At 43.1% G+C, this 13,529-nt stretch overlaps 1 protein-coding gene across 3 annotated transcripts in view; it reads left to right on the forward strand.

The window, feature by feature from the left end:
- LOC126442675 (uncharacterized) overlaps positions 1-13,529 on the forward strand; it is a 96,550-nt gene that overhangs the window by 60,640 nt on the left and 22,381 nt on the right. For all 3 annotated transcript variants that reach the window (XM_050090728.1, XM_050090729.1, XM_050090727.1), the window contains one exon: positions 2,436-3,012. In XM_050090728.1, coding sequence (XP_049946685.1) covers positions 2,436-3,012 — 577 coding nt within the window. The remainder of the gene's footprint in view (positions 1-2,435; positions 3,013-13,529) is intronic.

Raw genomic sequence — 13,529 nt, forward strand, 5'->3', positions numbered from 1 at the left:
CTCCTGTAGGCGTGGCGGCCACAGGGAGACATACGACAACAACATTTAATGAGTAAGCACTGAAAGTCGTGTGTGGATGTACGTACAAAGTGACATAACTACCGAAATGTTTTGTGTGTGGTTACAAATGTGTGAAAGGGAAAGCCAACAGGCAATGCACGAACGATATGTATACGTGTATGCAGTGATTCTGTATACCTGTTTCAAAATGGTTCAAATGGCTCTGAGCACTATGGGACTTAACATCTGTGGTCATCAGTCCCCTAGAACTTAGAACTGCTTAAACCTAACTAACCTAAAGACATCACACACATCCATGCCCGAGGCAGGATTCGAACCTACGACTGTAGCTATACCAGTTTCAATACTGCCTATATGTGAAAGGCAAGTTCATGGTGTCAGCTGTTCTGAATCAGCAACTTAAATGTCCAAACGCCACCTTTAGTAACGCTTTAGCGGGAGGTAGACGAGAATGCATTTTTCGTCCAAACAACCCCTTTCCAATGTCTTAAGACGTGGCGCACGGTCCACCTCCAGAAACAGGTGTTCCTCCTGCAGCAGTGCGACTCTGCGGCTTATCACTGGCACTGAGGAGAGTTGACACTGAAAATGGACAGCGACAGGTAATATGTAAAGCACACCTGTGCCAAGACGCAATCAATAATTCCACTGCCTGATAACGGTGAACTCATTGATAACAATGCCACCACAGCAGACTTATTAAACACGTTTTCCGAAACGAATTCACCAAAGAAGAAAAAGTAAATATTCCTGAATTCCAATTAAGGACAACTGCCAAGATGAGAATCGTAGTAGACATCCACGGTGTAGCAAGTAGGTTAAATCACTTAATAAAGGTAAGGCCTCCAGTCCAGATTGTATCCCACTCAGGATCCCTTCCGATTATGCTGATGCTATAGCTCCATGTTTAGGAATTATAAACAACCACCCGCCCACAGAAAGTTCTGTACCTAAAGACTGGAAAATAGCCCAGGTCACACCAATACCAAAAAATGGAAGTAGGAGTAATCCGCTAAATTACAGGCCCACGTCACTAACGTCGGTTTGTAGTAGGGTTTTGGAACATATACTGTGTTCGAAAACTATCAATTTCCTCGAAGAAAACGATTTATTGACACATAGTCATCACGGATGCAGAAAACATCGTTGTTGCGAAACACAACTACTCAAGACGTAATGAGTGCTATCTACAGGGGATGTCCAATTGATTCCATGTCTTTAGATTTCTAGAAGACTTTCGACACCGTTCCTCATAAGCGTCTTCTAACCAAACTGCATGATTATGGAAAATAGCCTCAATTGTGCTGCTGGGTTCGTTATTTCCTCTCAGTAAGATCTCAGTCTGTAGAAATAGACGGAAAGTCATCGATTAAAACAGAAGCAATATCCTGCGTTCCCCAAGGAAGTGTTGTAGGCTATCTGTAGTTCCCGAGCCGGGTAGCCGAGCGGTTTGGGCCGCCTTGTCACGCTCCGTGCGGCTCCCTCGTTGGAGGTTCGAGTCCTTCCTCGGGCATTGGTCTGAGATTTTTATGAGATATTGAAGCATATGTGATCTATATGTCTCGATTTCTCCATCATGGTACAAAGTGAAAACTATTGTGTGCAGCAGGAGGATTATGTGTGGAAGATGAAGTTCATACATTCGTTTGACAAGCTGTAGCATGCACCACATTGTCATTCATTACTTCTATTATTTGAAAATAAAAATTTATTGATGATAAATTATGTAATAGCTACAAATTGTTGCGAAATAGTCATTATATACACGATCTTTTAGAAATAATTTAGTATTGTGAGCGAAACGCAGTTAGGCACAGTTATTTGTACTCCTCATAAAATTTAATTTTATCCATTGGGGCGTTGTGCCACTACCCTACAAAATGTTGGGTGTTGTCATATTGGAATATGTCAGAAGTTGCCATCTAGCTATGCCCACCACCTCTATGTCACGTTTCTAGAAAGTCATTCCTGACTGTGACAGCAGTTACTTGCTCCCCTGTATCAGTTCCTGGAGAGAAACATGCTGGTACAGCAGTTAAGGGCAGAGGGATACAGATTTCAGGCATGAAATATCATTGTTTTCTTCAATAACTGCAGAAATCCGTACTGGGTGTTGAATAATGTATGCTCTTAGTTTTGTGCTAGATATTCATTGTGATACTTTGAGCAGGTAATTGTAGAAAGAGGCCTCTATTCGTTCTGTGGCATTTTGTACAAGCAAATAGGGAAGTTTTAAGAGGAGTTGTATTAGATTTTCAAAAGTATTATTTCCTTCATCTACACACTATAATCTATGTTGGGTGTAAATTTTATCCTGATAGCAGCTTTAGAAATGCCTTTAAATTGTGGCATTGATTAACTCTGCACTGACAGCCACTCACACTTTTTCCAACACTTGGGAAACTGTGTTCCAGAATCGCTGACAGTGGGACTCGTTCAGGAGGCTGAGGAGGACACGGCCGTGAATCTCGGAGCCCTGCTGGACGCCGGGGACGGCGCTGTGGTGACTCTGCTGGCTGGGGACACGCGGCTTGTGGCTCATAGGGCTGTCTTGGCCGCCAGGAGTCCCGTGTTTGCGGACATGCTCCGTCGCGTCACTGTAGAGGGCAGCAGCAGCCAGCTCGTACTCTCGGACACAGAGGGTCCTGTGCTGCGCCAGGTGCTGGCATACCTCTACACCCTGCAGGTGCCGCAGCTGCCCAGCATGGCCCCAAAGCTGCTGGTCGCCGCCGACGTATACGGCCTGTCGGTACTGAAAGCGCACTGTGAGCAACAGGTGGTCGCCCAGCTGTCTGTCGAGACTGCGGCAGCTGCAGGTGTTATCGCGATTAGGCATTCCGCCAACAGGCTGAAGCAGGCCGCCGTCGCCTTCATAAAGGCCCACTTGCTCCGTGTGATGGCGACGCAGGGCTGGGCTGAGGCTGTAGTCAACGACCCACAAACTGTTGTGAAGTTGGCTCACCTGATTGCAGAGACACCGACAGACACCAGGTAAGCGTGAGACAAGTCACAATTCCACGTTACACAGCGATAAGTGTGTGTACTGCCAGGCCTACAATGTCCACCACAAAGTTTAATTAGATGTGCATGCGCAGTAAAATACAGTACTACTGATATCCATTTTCTTGTATACACTCTGTGATCAAATGTATCCAGACGCCTGGATGAATTTGACTTACAAATTCAATGAAGCCCTCCATCGGTAATGCTGGAATACACTGTGGTGTTGGTCCACCCTTAGCCTTGATCTCAGCTTCCACTCTCGCAGCCATTCGTTCAATCAGGTGCTGGATGGTTTGTTGGGGAATGGCAGCTCATTCTACACGGAGTGCTGCACTGAAGAGAGGTATCGGTGTTGGTCGGTGAGACCTGGCACGAAGCTGGCGTTCCAATATATCCCAGATGTGTTCTGTAGCGTACAGGTCAGGACCCTGTGTGGGCCAGTCCTTCACAAAGAGGTTACTGTCATGCAACCACTCGGCCACAGCCCATGCATTATGAACAGGTGCTCGATCATGTTGAAAGATGTAATCACCATCCTCCAACTGCTCTTGAACAGTTGGAAACAAGAAGGCGCTTAAAACATGAATGTAGGTCTGTGTTGTGATAGTGCCACGCGAAACAACAAGGGGTGCAAGCATCCTCCATGACAAATACGACCATATCATAAAACCACCGCCTCTGAATTTTACTGTTGTCACTACACACGCTGGCAGAGAGCGTTCACAGCACATTCGCCATACCCACACCTTGCCATCCTATTGACACATTGTGTACCATGATTGGTCACTCCACACAATGTTTTTCCACTGCTCAATCGTCCAATGCTTTCGCTTCTTACACCAGGCATTTATCTTCGTGATGTGTGGCTTAAGAGCAGCCGTTAGACCATGAAATCTTAGTTTTGTCACCTTCTGCCTAACTGTCATTGTACTTGTAGTGGATACAGTGACGAATCACGGTACAAAATGTTGCCATCCGATGGCAGGGAGTGGGTGTGGCGAATCCTTGGTGTACGTCATTTGCCAGTGTGTGTAGTGCCAACAGTAAAATTCGGAGGCGGTTATGATGAAGAGCAATTCGTGGACGGAGATTGCATCTTTCAACCTGATCAAGCACCTGATAATAACGCATGGCCTGTGCCGGAGTGGATACACAGCATAAACATCCCTGTAATGGACTGGCCTGCACAGAGTCCTGACCTGAATCCTACAGAACACCTTGTGATGTTTTGGAACACCAACTTCGTGCCAGGCCTTGCCGACTGACAACGACACCTCTCCTCAGTGCACCCTCCATGAAATATGGGCTGCCATTCCCCAAGAAGCCTCCCAGCACCTGATTCAACGTATGCCTGCGTGAGTAGGAGCTGTCATCAAGGCTAATGGTCGGCTGATCCCATATTATATTCTAGCATTACCTATAGAGTGCGCCACGAACTTGTAATTCAATTTCAGCCAGGTGTCTGGATACTTTAGATCACGTAGTGTACCTTAGAATGCTGCAGCACAGTTCAAGGTGGGCAGCAACGTATTTTAAATTCCCCATTCGTGATTTTCTCATTCTGCAAAACTTGAAATATTCGTGGTAGTGGAGTAGTCAGTCACATTAGTCGCTACACCCATATCAGTACAACAGTTTTTTGTGTTGTGTATCTCCCTTTTACGTTCTAGATATATATGTGGGATTTGCTGACAAGTTCTGTAACAAAATTCATTAACTCTAACGAAGTATTCGAGGGGTATTAGAAATAAGATTTTTGAAGTTTACTATGCTCTAAGGAAAATGTTGTCATTCTCAATCGGAGCATATATGGAACATCTCTCTTAAAGAAGGTGCTATAAAAACACAATTCTTAAACACCACATGACCACCTCACAAGAAAGACGACAGGGTTTCACAACAGCTCTGCCGCTTCAGGCAGTTCCGCATAATGCTCTGTCTTCCTTCACATTTCCTTCCCACTTCTAGTCTGTTGTTTCTCGTGATATTGCCATACTTCAGTGCACTAGCTTGTGCAACACACAAAGGAAGGCGCTTTTTGTGTGAAATCTCCGTTCTTGGCTCTTAGAGAAGGGTCTGTCAAATATCTACTGACCAGTCTTTGCTTAATTTTCCCTGTGGCTTTAGTAAAGATTAGTCCTGAAGTGTTTTCTTCTGCTAGAGCTTAGGGGTTTCCTTATCTGACCTGTTCCAGTTATTGGTCCATTCCTAACCACGTCAAAATGAGAGAGATCTTTAGATCCTTCTATTCTTCGTTATCAATATATCCCGTTATAAATACTCACTACAATGCTAGTGATAAGTAATTATCATAAGTTACTTTTATTGTTAGATATGTCTGAATATTTATGCACTACTTACTGAGCTGCTTCAAAAACTGGAATTCATATCCTTCAGATAATAATCCGTACACTCAGTGATTCATTTCTCATTTATTTATAAACGAAAATTAATGTTGAATGAAACTGCTTATCGCCACAGCTATGTTTTTAAGATGCCTATTATTTACAAATTAACTCTAAATATGTAATTCTATCTGAATTATTTAGAAGCAAAGTTGGGAAACGCCCTTCTTAACTTAAATAGGGTGCATGTCACAAAACCTAACCAGTATCTTCTTCATTGCGTCAAGCTATGTACACTATTGCATTGCTTACCATGACAACCACTTCACACAAGTATCCATCCACGTTACATGCATATACATAATGCGTCTCTTTTTATGTCAATGGTAAATTCATTGCCCAGTTTCTTCATGAGAAATCACAAACGTTAACCAACACACACACACACACATACACACACACACACACACACACACACACACACACAGAGAGAGAGAACAAAACTACAACTGGCAAAACTAGAAACTGCCACATCTTCAGTAGTTCTCATTTGATACACGGATCTCCCAACAGTTACTGCCATTAAATACCACTGCTACCTGCAGCATGGTTTGCACGGCTCTTGAAATACTTGTCTTTTTCCATCACAACACTTGCTTCATAAGCACCACTTGTAAATTCCACATTGTCCAAACACCAGCCACAACTTTTTCACAGGTTATCACACTGCATACAAACTTCCATCAACTGGCATATGTAGCATAGTTCCTTTGTCTGTGCATTGCACTTATATTTAAATTATTAAGCACTAATATAACACACACACACACACACACACACACACACACACACACACTCACACACACACACACACACACACACACACACACACATACACACACACTAATCACAGTCTGATAAATATCATTACACTGAACACAGTAACGAAACAAAATTCTTGATTTCAGTGAGTGACAACCTGTGATCAGCACTTAGGCGTAAATATATATTATATAATTAATGTGTCTGCTTATTTTACTGATCATACTCATAGACTCGTTCAGCCTCCCAGTCAGGTACTATTCAATGTTCACCTGTTTCGTGTGGGTGCTCATTGGCCAGTGTGAATCAAATAAATCTATTGGCCGAAGTTTCAATTCTGTGATAAAGGTTTTAATGTAAGTTAAATTTTTACTGCAGTAGCTTCGTAATATGACAAATATTGTGCTCCATTTTTCTCTAAATTTCCTTCCCCAGTCATTTCAGAAGTATCTGTCATCATTGCTGCATTAGAAAATTGTAGCGAAATACAGGAAGATCTGCAGCGGATAGGCACTTGGTGCAGGGAGTGGCAACTGACCCTTAACATAGACAAATGTAATGTATTGCGAATACATAGAAAGAAGGATCCCTTATTGTATGATTATATGATAGCAGAACAAACACTGGTAGCAGTTACTTCTGTAAAATATCTGGGAGTATGCGTACGGAACGATTTGAAGTGGAATGATCATATAAAATTAGTTGTTGGTAAGGCGGGTACCAGGTTGAGATTCATTGGGAGAGTGCTTAGAAAATGTTGTCCATCAACAAAGGAGGTGGCTTACAAAACACTCGTTCGACCTATACTTGAGTATTGCTCATCAGTGTGGGATCCGTACCAGGTCGGGTTGACGGAGGAGATAGAAAAGATCCAAAGAAGAGCGGCGCATTTCGTCACCGGGTTATTTGGTAACCGTGATAGCGTTACGGAGATGTTTAATAAACTCAAGTGGCAGACTCTGCAAGAGAGGCGCTCTGCATCGCGGTGTAGCTTGCTCGCCAGGTTTCGAGAGGGTGCGTTTCTGGATGAGGTATCGAATATATTGCTTCCCCCTACTTATACCTCCCGAGGAGATCACGAATATAAAATTAGAGAGATTAGAGCGCGCACGGAGGCTTTCAGACAGTCGTTCTTCCCGCGAACCATACGCGACTGGAACAGGAAAGGGAGGTAATGACAGTGGCACGTAAAGTGCCCTCCGCCACACACCGTTGGGTGGCTTGCGGAGTATCAATGTAGATGTAGATGTAGATATTTACCATATGTTCCCCCTACCGCCCAGTCTATAGCATATGACCTACGAACACCATCTGATAGACATAGTAGCAAATTAAGTACATTTAAAAGTTTTGCCAATCTAACTTCTGAGTGACTGTAGCTCGGTATGTTAAACTGCTAGTATGAGGAACTCAGGAGAAGCAGCGTGTAAACTGATTGTCTCACTAGTAAGTCATTTATCTTAGTGGGTTAGTGGACCAACTGTTGCCTTTGGCTGTATTGGTCCCATTATCTGTGGAATGACAGCTGCCCAGTGGTCTCTGTCTTAATACATGTATCAGAACAGTCTACATCTGCACTGTGGGCCAGCCACTGACACAGCAGGACCAACCCCCAATATACAGCCACACAGTGAGCACAGCGGCTGTGGCTGGACCCTCACCACAGCTGTGCAGACCACAGGTCCCCACTCAACCCCGGTCTGTGGCATGTCGTGATTTCTGTCACTACATAAGCTTATATTTAAACAACTTAGAGGAAGGTGACGTTAGCGAAGTGTTATGGCGAAAAAATCGAATTTTAGTTTCTAAAAAGCAGAGATGGCAATGGTTAACAGTAAACTTATTGTTTTAATTGATATCAACATCTTTCTTTGTATTATGTTCATTCAGTGTGGTAGTATGGGGATTGTTTCCTAAGCTAAAATTCTTTTCCAAAGTTTCTGTATATATTAATGTAGTGGATGGAGTTTCTAGTTTCATTGTTGGTTATATATCTCCCAAATTAATCTGGAAGGGAATGGATGAGGAAGTAGGTTGCTGGTGCATTGCTATATGAGTATCATACACGAACATAAATTTATGGACAGCTTCAAAAGAGAAAGGTAGAGTCTGGAGAAAGTGAAGCATGTAAGACTGGAAAGATAACCTCCACGTAACACTATGAACATCGCTTGATATAGAGTTTATGTTTAAATATACACTGCATCAACAAGAACTGAAGTATTCGGAAAAGCTGACGAAACGAAATGATACTTCACATGTTGATGCAGTATGTGACATTATATCAGTCATTGAAAAACCGAGTCAAATTTACACAGAACTTGGTGGTATGAACCCATTTATAGTTTGGCATTGCAACCACACTTACCTGGACAAATGCGTTGGTTCTGTTGGGAAGTAAATCTTCATTTTATCCTCTCCTGAGGGAAAGTGGGCCATAACCGTTGCAACTCGTCCTTGATATCGCAGTTACTAGCACTGCTGTGGATTGACACCCGACATGTTAGATCTGGATGTCTTTCGGGACATGGGGGTATTTCAACATCACACAGACAATTTATGGAAATACATCCCATGTGTGGGTGAGCATTTTCCTGTAGATTGTTGATGTCACAATACTGTTGCATGAGAGGTAGCAAACAGGGACATGGAATGGCAGTGGCATACCATTGTGCCGACAGCGTCCGCAGTCACTATGAGTCTTGAGCTCAGGTCATACCCAGTGGATCCACATACCATCACCCCAGAAGTAACACTGCTGCATGTCTCCAGAAAACAGGAAGAATGCGACAAAGGTCGCCGCCATAGTGCCCGACGATGCTCATCTGGGCCAGTACAAAATGTGATTCATTGCTGTAATGCGAGTAGTCTATGCATTATATTGACAGAATCATTCCAACAGAAGTCTTTTCTGTGTTGATAGTAAAGACAGCTACACGTGACTGAATAATTCCATAGCCCATCTGCTAGTGGCCTCTGACACCAATGCAGGGACGTGGAAGACATGCTCATTGTCTTAGGGACTGTGAACAAAACAATACATTACTACGATTGGCTGGTTCAATAACAAAAGTGTTAAGGGAGTTGACCTCGAGTGTATCTAAGAAGAGTAGAAAAATGAGTGAAATACAAGTGATACACTTTGATTGGTTGCAATGCTGTCTCGAGGCAGTAAGATATTGCCGGACATGATACCGTGGCCAATATGGCTCCAAACCTAGAGAGACCTTAGATACTTCTGTTAGTACAGGGTGGAGCAAATGAAAGTGGCCTGGGAGATTGGATACGATTGCACGTGAATACATGCATATAGCCAAACCCTGTGACATGCACGCCATGTGATCCACCACGTGATCCACATCAGTTCAGATTGCAGTGCGGGCTGTGCCAGTGTGAGTGGAGCAGAGCAAAGGGGGCGATGGTACTCACAGTGGAGCAGCAGGTGTTCGTTGTGAAAAGTTACGTGAGAACGAAGTCATGGAAACGGTGTGGTCAGTTGTTTTCTGCAAAATTTAGTGGTGTTAAAGTATGAGCAACGAGTCCTATGCAACGCTTAATCCGAAAGTGCTGTCAAACAGGATCTGTTTTGAATCAGTAAAAAAAGATGCCTAAACTCCCCTGCACACCACAAGACATGGCTGCAGTGCGCCAGAAAATGTTTCAGAGACCTACCAAATCAATCCAACACCTGTCACAAGAGACCATGCTATCACACTGATTATGCAGGCCTGCATATTCGGGGTGGTCCATTGACTGACTGGGCCAAATATCTCACGAAATAAGCGTCAAATGAAAAAACTTGTCTAGCTTGAAGGGGGAAACCAGATGGCGCTATGGTTGGTCCGCTAGATGGCTCTGCCGTAGTTCAAACGGATATCAACTGCGTTTTTTTAAATAGGAAACCTAATTTTTATTACATATTCGTGTAGTACGTATAGCGATATGAACGTTTTAGTTAGGCCCCTTTTTTACTTTGTGATAGATAGCGCTGTAATTGTCACACACATATGGCTCACAATTTTAGATGAACAGTTCGCAACAGGTAGTGTTTTAAATTAAAATACAGAACGTAAGTACGTTTAAACATTTTATTGCGGTTGCTCCAATGCGATACATGTACCTTTGTGAACTTATCATTTCTGAAAACGTATGCTGTTACAGCATGATAACCTGTAAATACCACATTAATGCAATAAATGCTCAAAATGATGTCCGTCAACCTCAATGCATTTGACAATACGTGTAACGACATTCCTCTCAACAGCGAGTAGTTCGAATTCCATAATGTTTGCACATGCATTTACAATGCGCTCACGCATGTTGTCAGGCGTTGTCGGTGGATCACGATGGCAAATATCCATCAACTTTCCTCATAAAGAAATCCGGGGACGTCAGATCCGGTGAATGTGCGGGCCATGGTATGGTGCTTCGACGATCAATCCACCTGTCATGAAATATGTTATTCAATATCGCTTCAACCGTACGCAAGCTATGTGCCGGACATCCATAATGTTGGAAGTACATCGCCATTCTGTCATGCAGTGAAACATCTTGTAGTATCATCCCGTAACATCTCTTGTGCACAATGGCAGAACTATACACGACGTTCAAAGTCGTCGCCATGCAATTCCTGGTGGACAGAAATATGGAATGGGTGCAATCGATGTTGATGTAGCATTCTCAACACCGACGTTTTTGAGATTCCCGATTCCCGCGCAATTGGCCTGCTACTGATTTGCGGACAAGCCGCGACAGCAGCTAAAACACCTACTTGGCCATCATCATTTGTTGCAGGTCGTGGTTGACGTTTCACATGTGGCTGAACACTTTCCTTAAATAACGTAGGCTAACTATCCGGCGAACGGTCCGGATACTTGGATAATTTCGTCCAGGATACCGAGCAGCATTCATAGCACACGACCATTTGGCATTTTGATCACAATAGCCATATATCAACAAGATATCGACCATTTCCACAATTCGTAAACGGTCCATTTTAACATGGGTAATGCATGACGAAGCAAATACCGTCCGCACTGGCGGAATGTTACGTGATACCACGTACTTGTACGTTTGTGACTATTACAGCGCCATCTATCACAAAACGAAAAAAGTGGCCCACCTAAAACATTGACATTTCTTTACATACTACATTAACATGTAGTAAAAAATGTGGATTACTATTTAAAAATACGCAGTTGATATCCGTTTGACCTATGGCAGCGCCATCTAACGGACCAACCATAGCGCCATCTGGTTCCCCAGTTCTAGCTACACGAGTGTCTCTCTTTGTAGTGTTTTCGTTTGATGCTTATTTCGTGAGATATTTGGCCTGGTCACTATCAATGGACCACCCTGTATATCCCTATCTCATGTCTGTTGGTCATGTATTAAAACCACCAGATGTTCCTAAGCACCTCCACACTTGTGAATGGCCATTCACTGAGATAACAATGAATGGCTTGGACATGGATCTTTTCTTTATGTCTGATGGAGACTAATTTCAGCTGAGTTGTTACGTCAACTAACAGAATCACAGGTCCTGCGTAGCAGAGAGTCAGCAGAATTTCCACGAAACACCTTTGCACGATCATAAGGTTGGATTTTGGTGTGCAATGTCTGCACACAGCATTACTGGTTTCACCTTCTTCAATCGGCTGCTGACTTGGCCCATCACATTGCCAACGTTTTGGAGCTATTTCTGGCAGCATTAGTGGAGGAGGGAAAGGCGTTCAGTTACTTCGAAGAAGATGGAGCAATTGGTCATACAGCAAACCGGACCTTTGAGCACAGATACACAATTTCATGATTCACAGTTGTTAGTCTAGGTCAGCCTGGTTGGGGCCCTACCTGGCCATCTTTGTCACCTGATCTCTGTCACCTGCACGAGAGCCCTCAAGAGCAGAGACCATCGCAACAACCATCACAGTCATCAAGAACTGTAGCAGAACACTCCAGATGAGACAGCAGCAATTCAAGCATCCAGCCTTCGATCCGCCATCAGCAACCTACCGACTAGGGGCCAAAAGCATCAAGAGATGAATGGTGCTCATTTTCAACAGCTGCAGTTACTTTACTCTGTTGTATTGCTTTGTACTATAGAACTCTAATCTCTGGCTGCTTTTATTTGACCCCACCTTCTAATAAATTGCGTGTGTATGTGCGTCCACCTTAGACTACTGTATATGGAAAGAGCAAAGCTATACAAGGCAGTAAGATAGTAACCTTTCTCTCTGAGTCAGAAAATATAATGTAATTATTTGTCACTGCAGTACAAGTATTTGTATTAGTGTTAATATTAGTAACAGCTGTCAGTAGTAACACAGTAGTAACAGTAGTAGTTGTAGCTTCTAAAGAAAATTCATGGTGATGTAGTATTAATAGAGGCTTTCAAAAGTTGTAATAGTTAAATTGTTTATTACTGCAATTACAGTATCAGTTCTCATTGTAGTGTTAATAGCAATATGTAAAATGAAATAGGAAAGTTAGGCAAGATGATTTGAAATAACGAATGCCACTATGTAGAGCACCACATCGATATCGATATAAATGTTGGGGCATACTAGTAAACAGAAATAAGGACAGTGAAAATCTTATATATTAGACATACCATATTATACTGTTCAAAATAAGAAAGAAATAAGAGAAAAACAAGCTTGACATACTTGAGGTACATAGTAGCTTCCCAAGAGCATGGCAGAGGATGTCCTGAGGTGGTATTGTGTACCAAAACCAGTAACCAGTAGGCTAAATGAAAACTGCTACTAAGAACTAAAACATAAACACTCATCAGCCAGAACATTATAATCACCTATGTAATACCTGATATGTCCACCTTTGCAATGGATAGCAGCAGTGACACATCATGGTCTGGAAGGGAATTGGCACCACAGTGCCCACACGAGGCACCTAATTCCCAATAATTCCTCACCGGGGGAATGAGCTCTTACGCCATTTCGAGGCACATCCCAGATGTGTTCGATTGCATTCCCATCTGGTGAGTTGTGGGACCAGCACAATAATTGAAACTCGCCACTCTGTTCCTCGAAATACTCCATCACTTCCATTTCTTGTGATTTGGTGCATTACCTGGTTGAAAAACGCCACTGCCATCGTGAAACATAATCCTTATGAAGAGGAGTATGTGGTCGGAAACAAGCGTATATTACTTGTTGGCCATCATGGTGCCTTGAACAATCTGTACTGAACCTATGAATAACGTGAATTTCCCTAGAGCACAATGGAACCAGCGCCATTTTGTCTCTGTCCCACATCATAGGTGCCCAGGAGCTGCTAATGGTCAAGTGCCCATTTCAGTCATAGTTGCTGGTGTCATGG

Source organism: Schistocerca serialis, unplaced genomic scaffold, assembly GCF_023864345.2.
Source record: "Schistocerca serialis cubense isolate TAMUIC-IGC-003099 unplaced genomic scaffold, iqSchSeri2.2 HiC_scaffold_1400, whole genome shotgun sequence".
NCBI lineage: Eukaryota > Metazoa > Arthropoda > Insecta > Orthoptera > Acrididae > Schistocerca > Schistocerca serialis.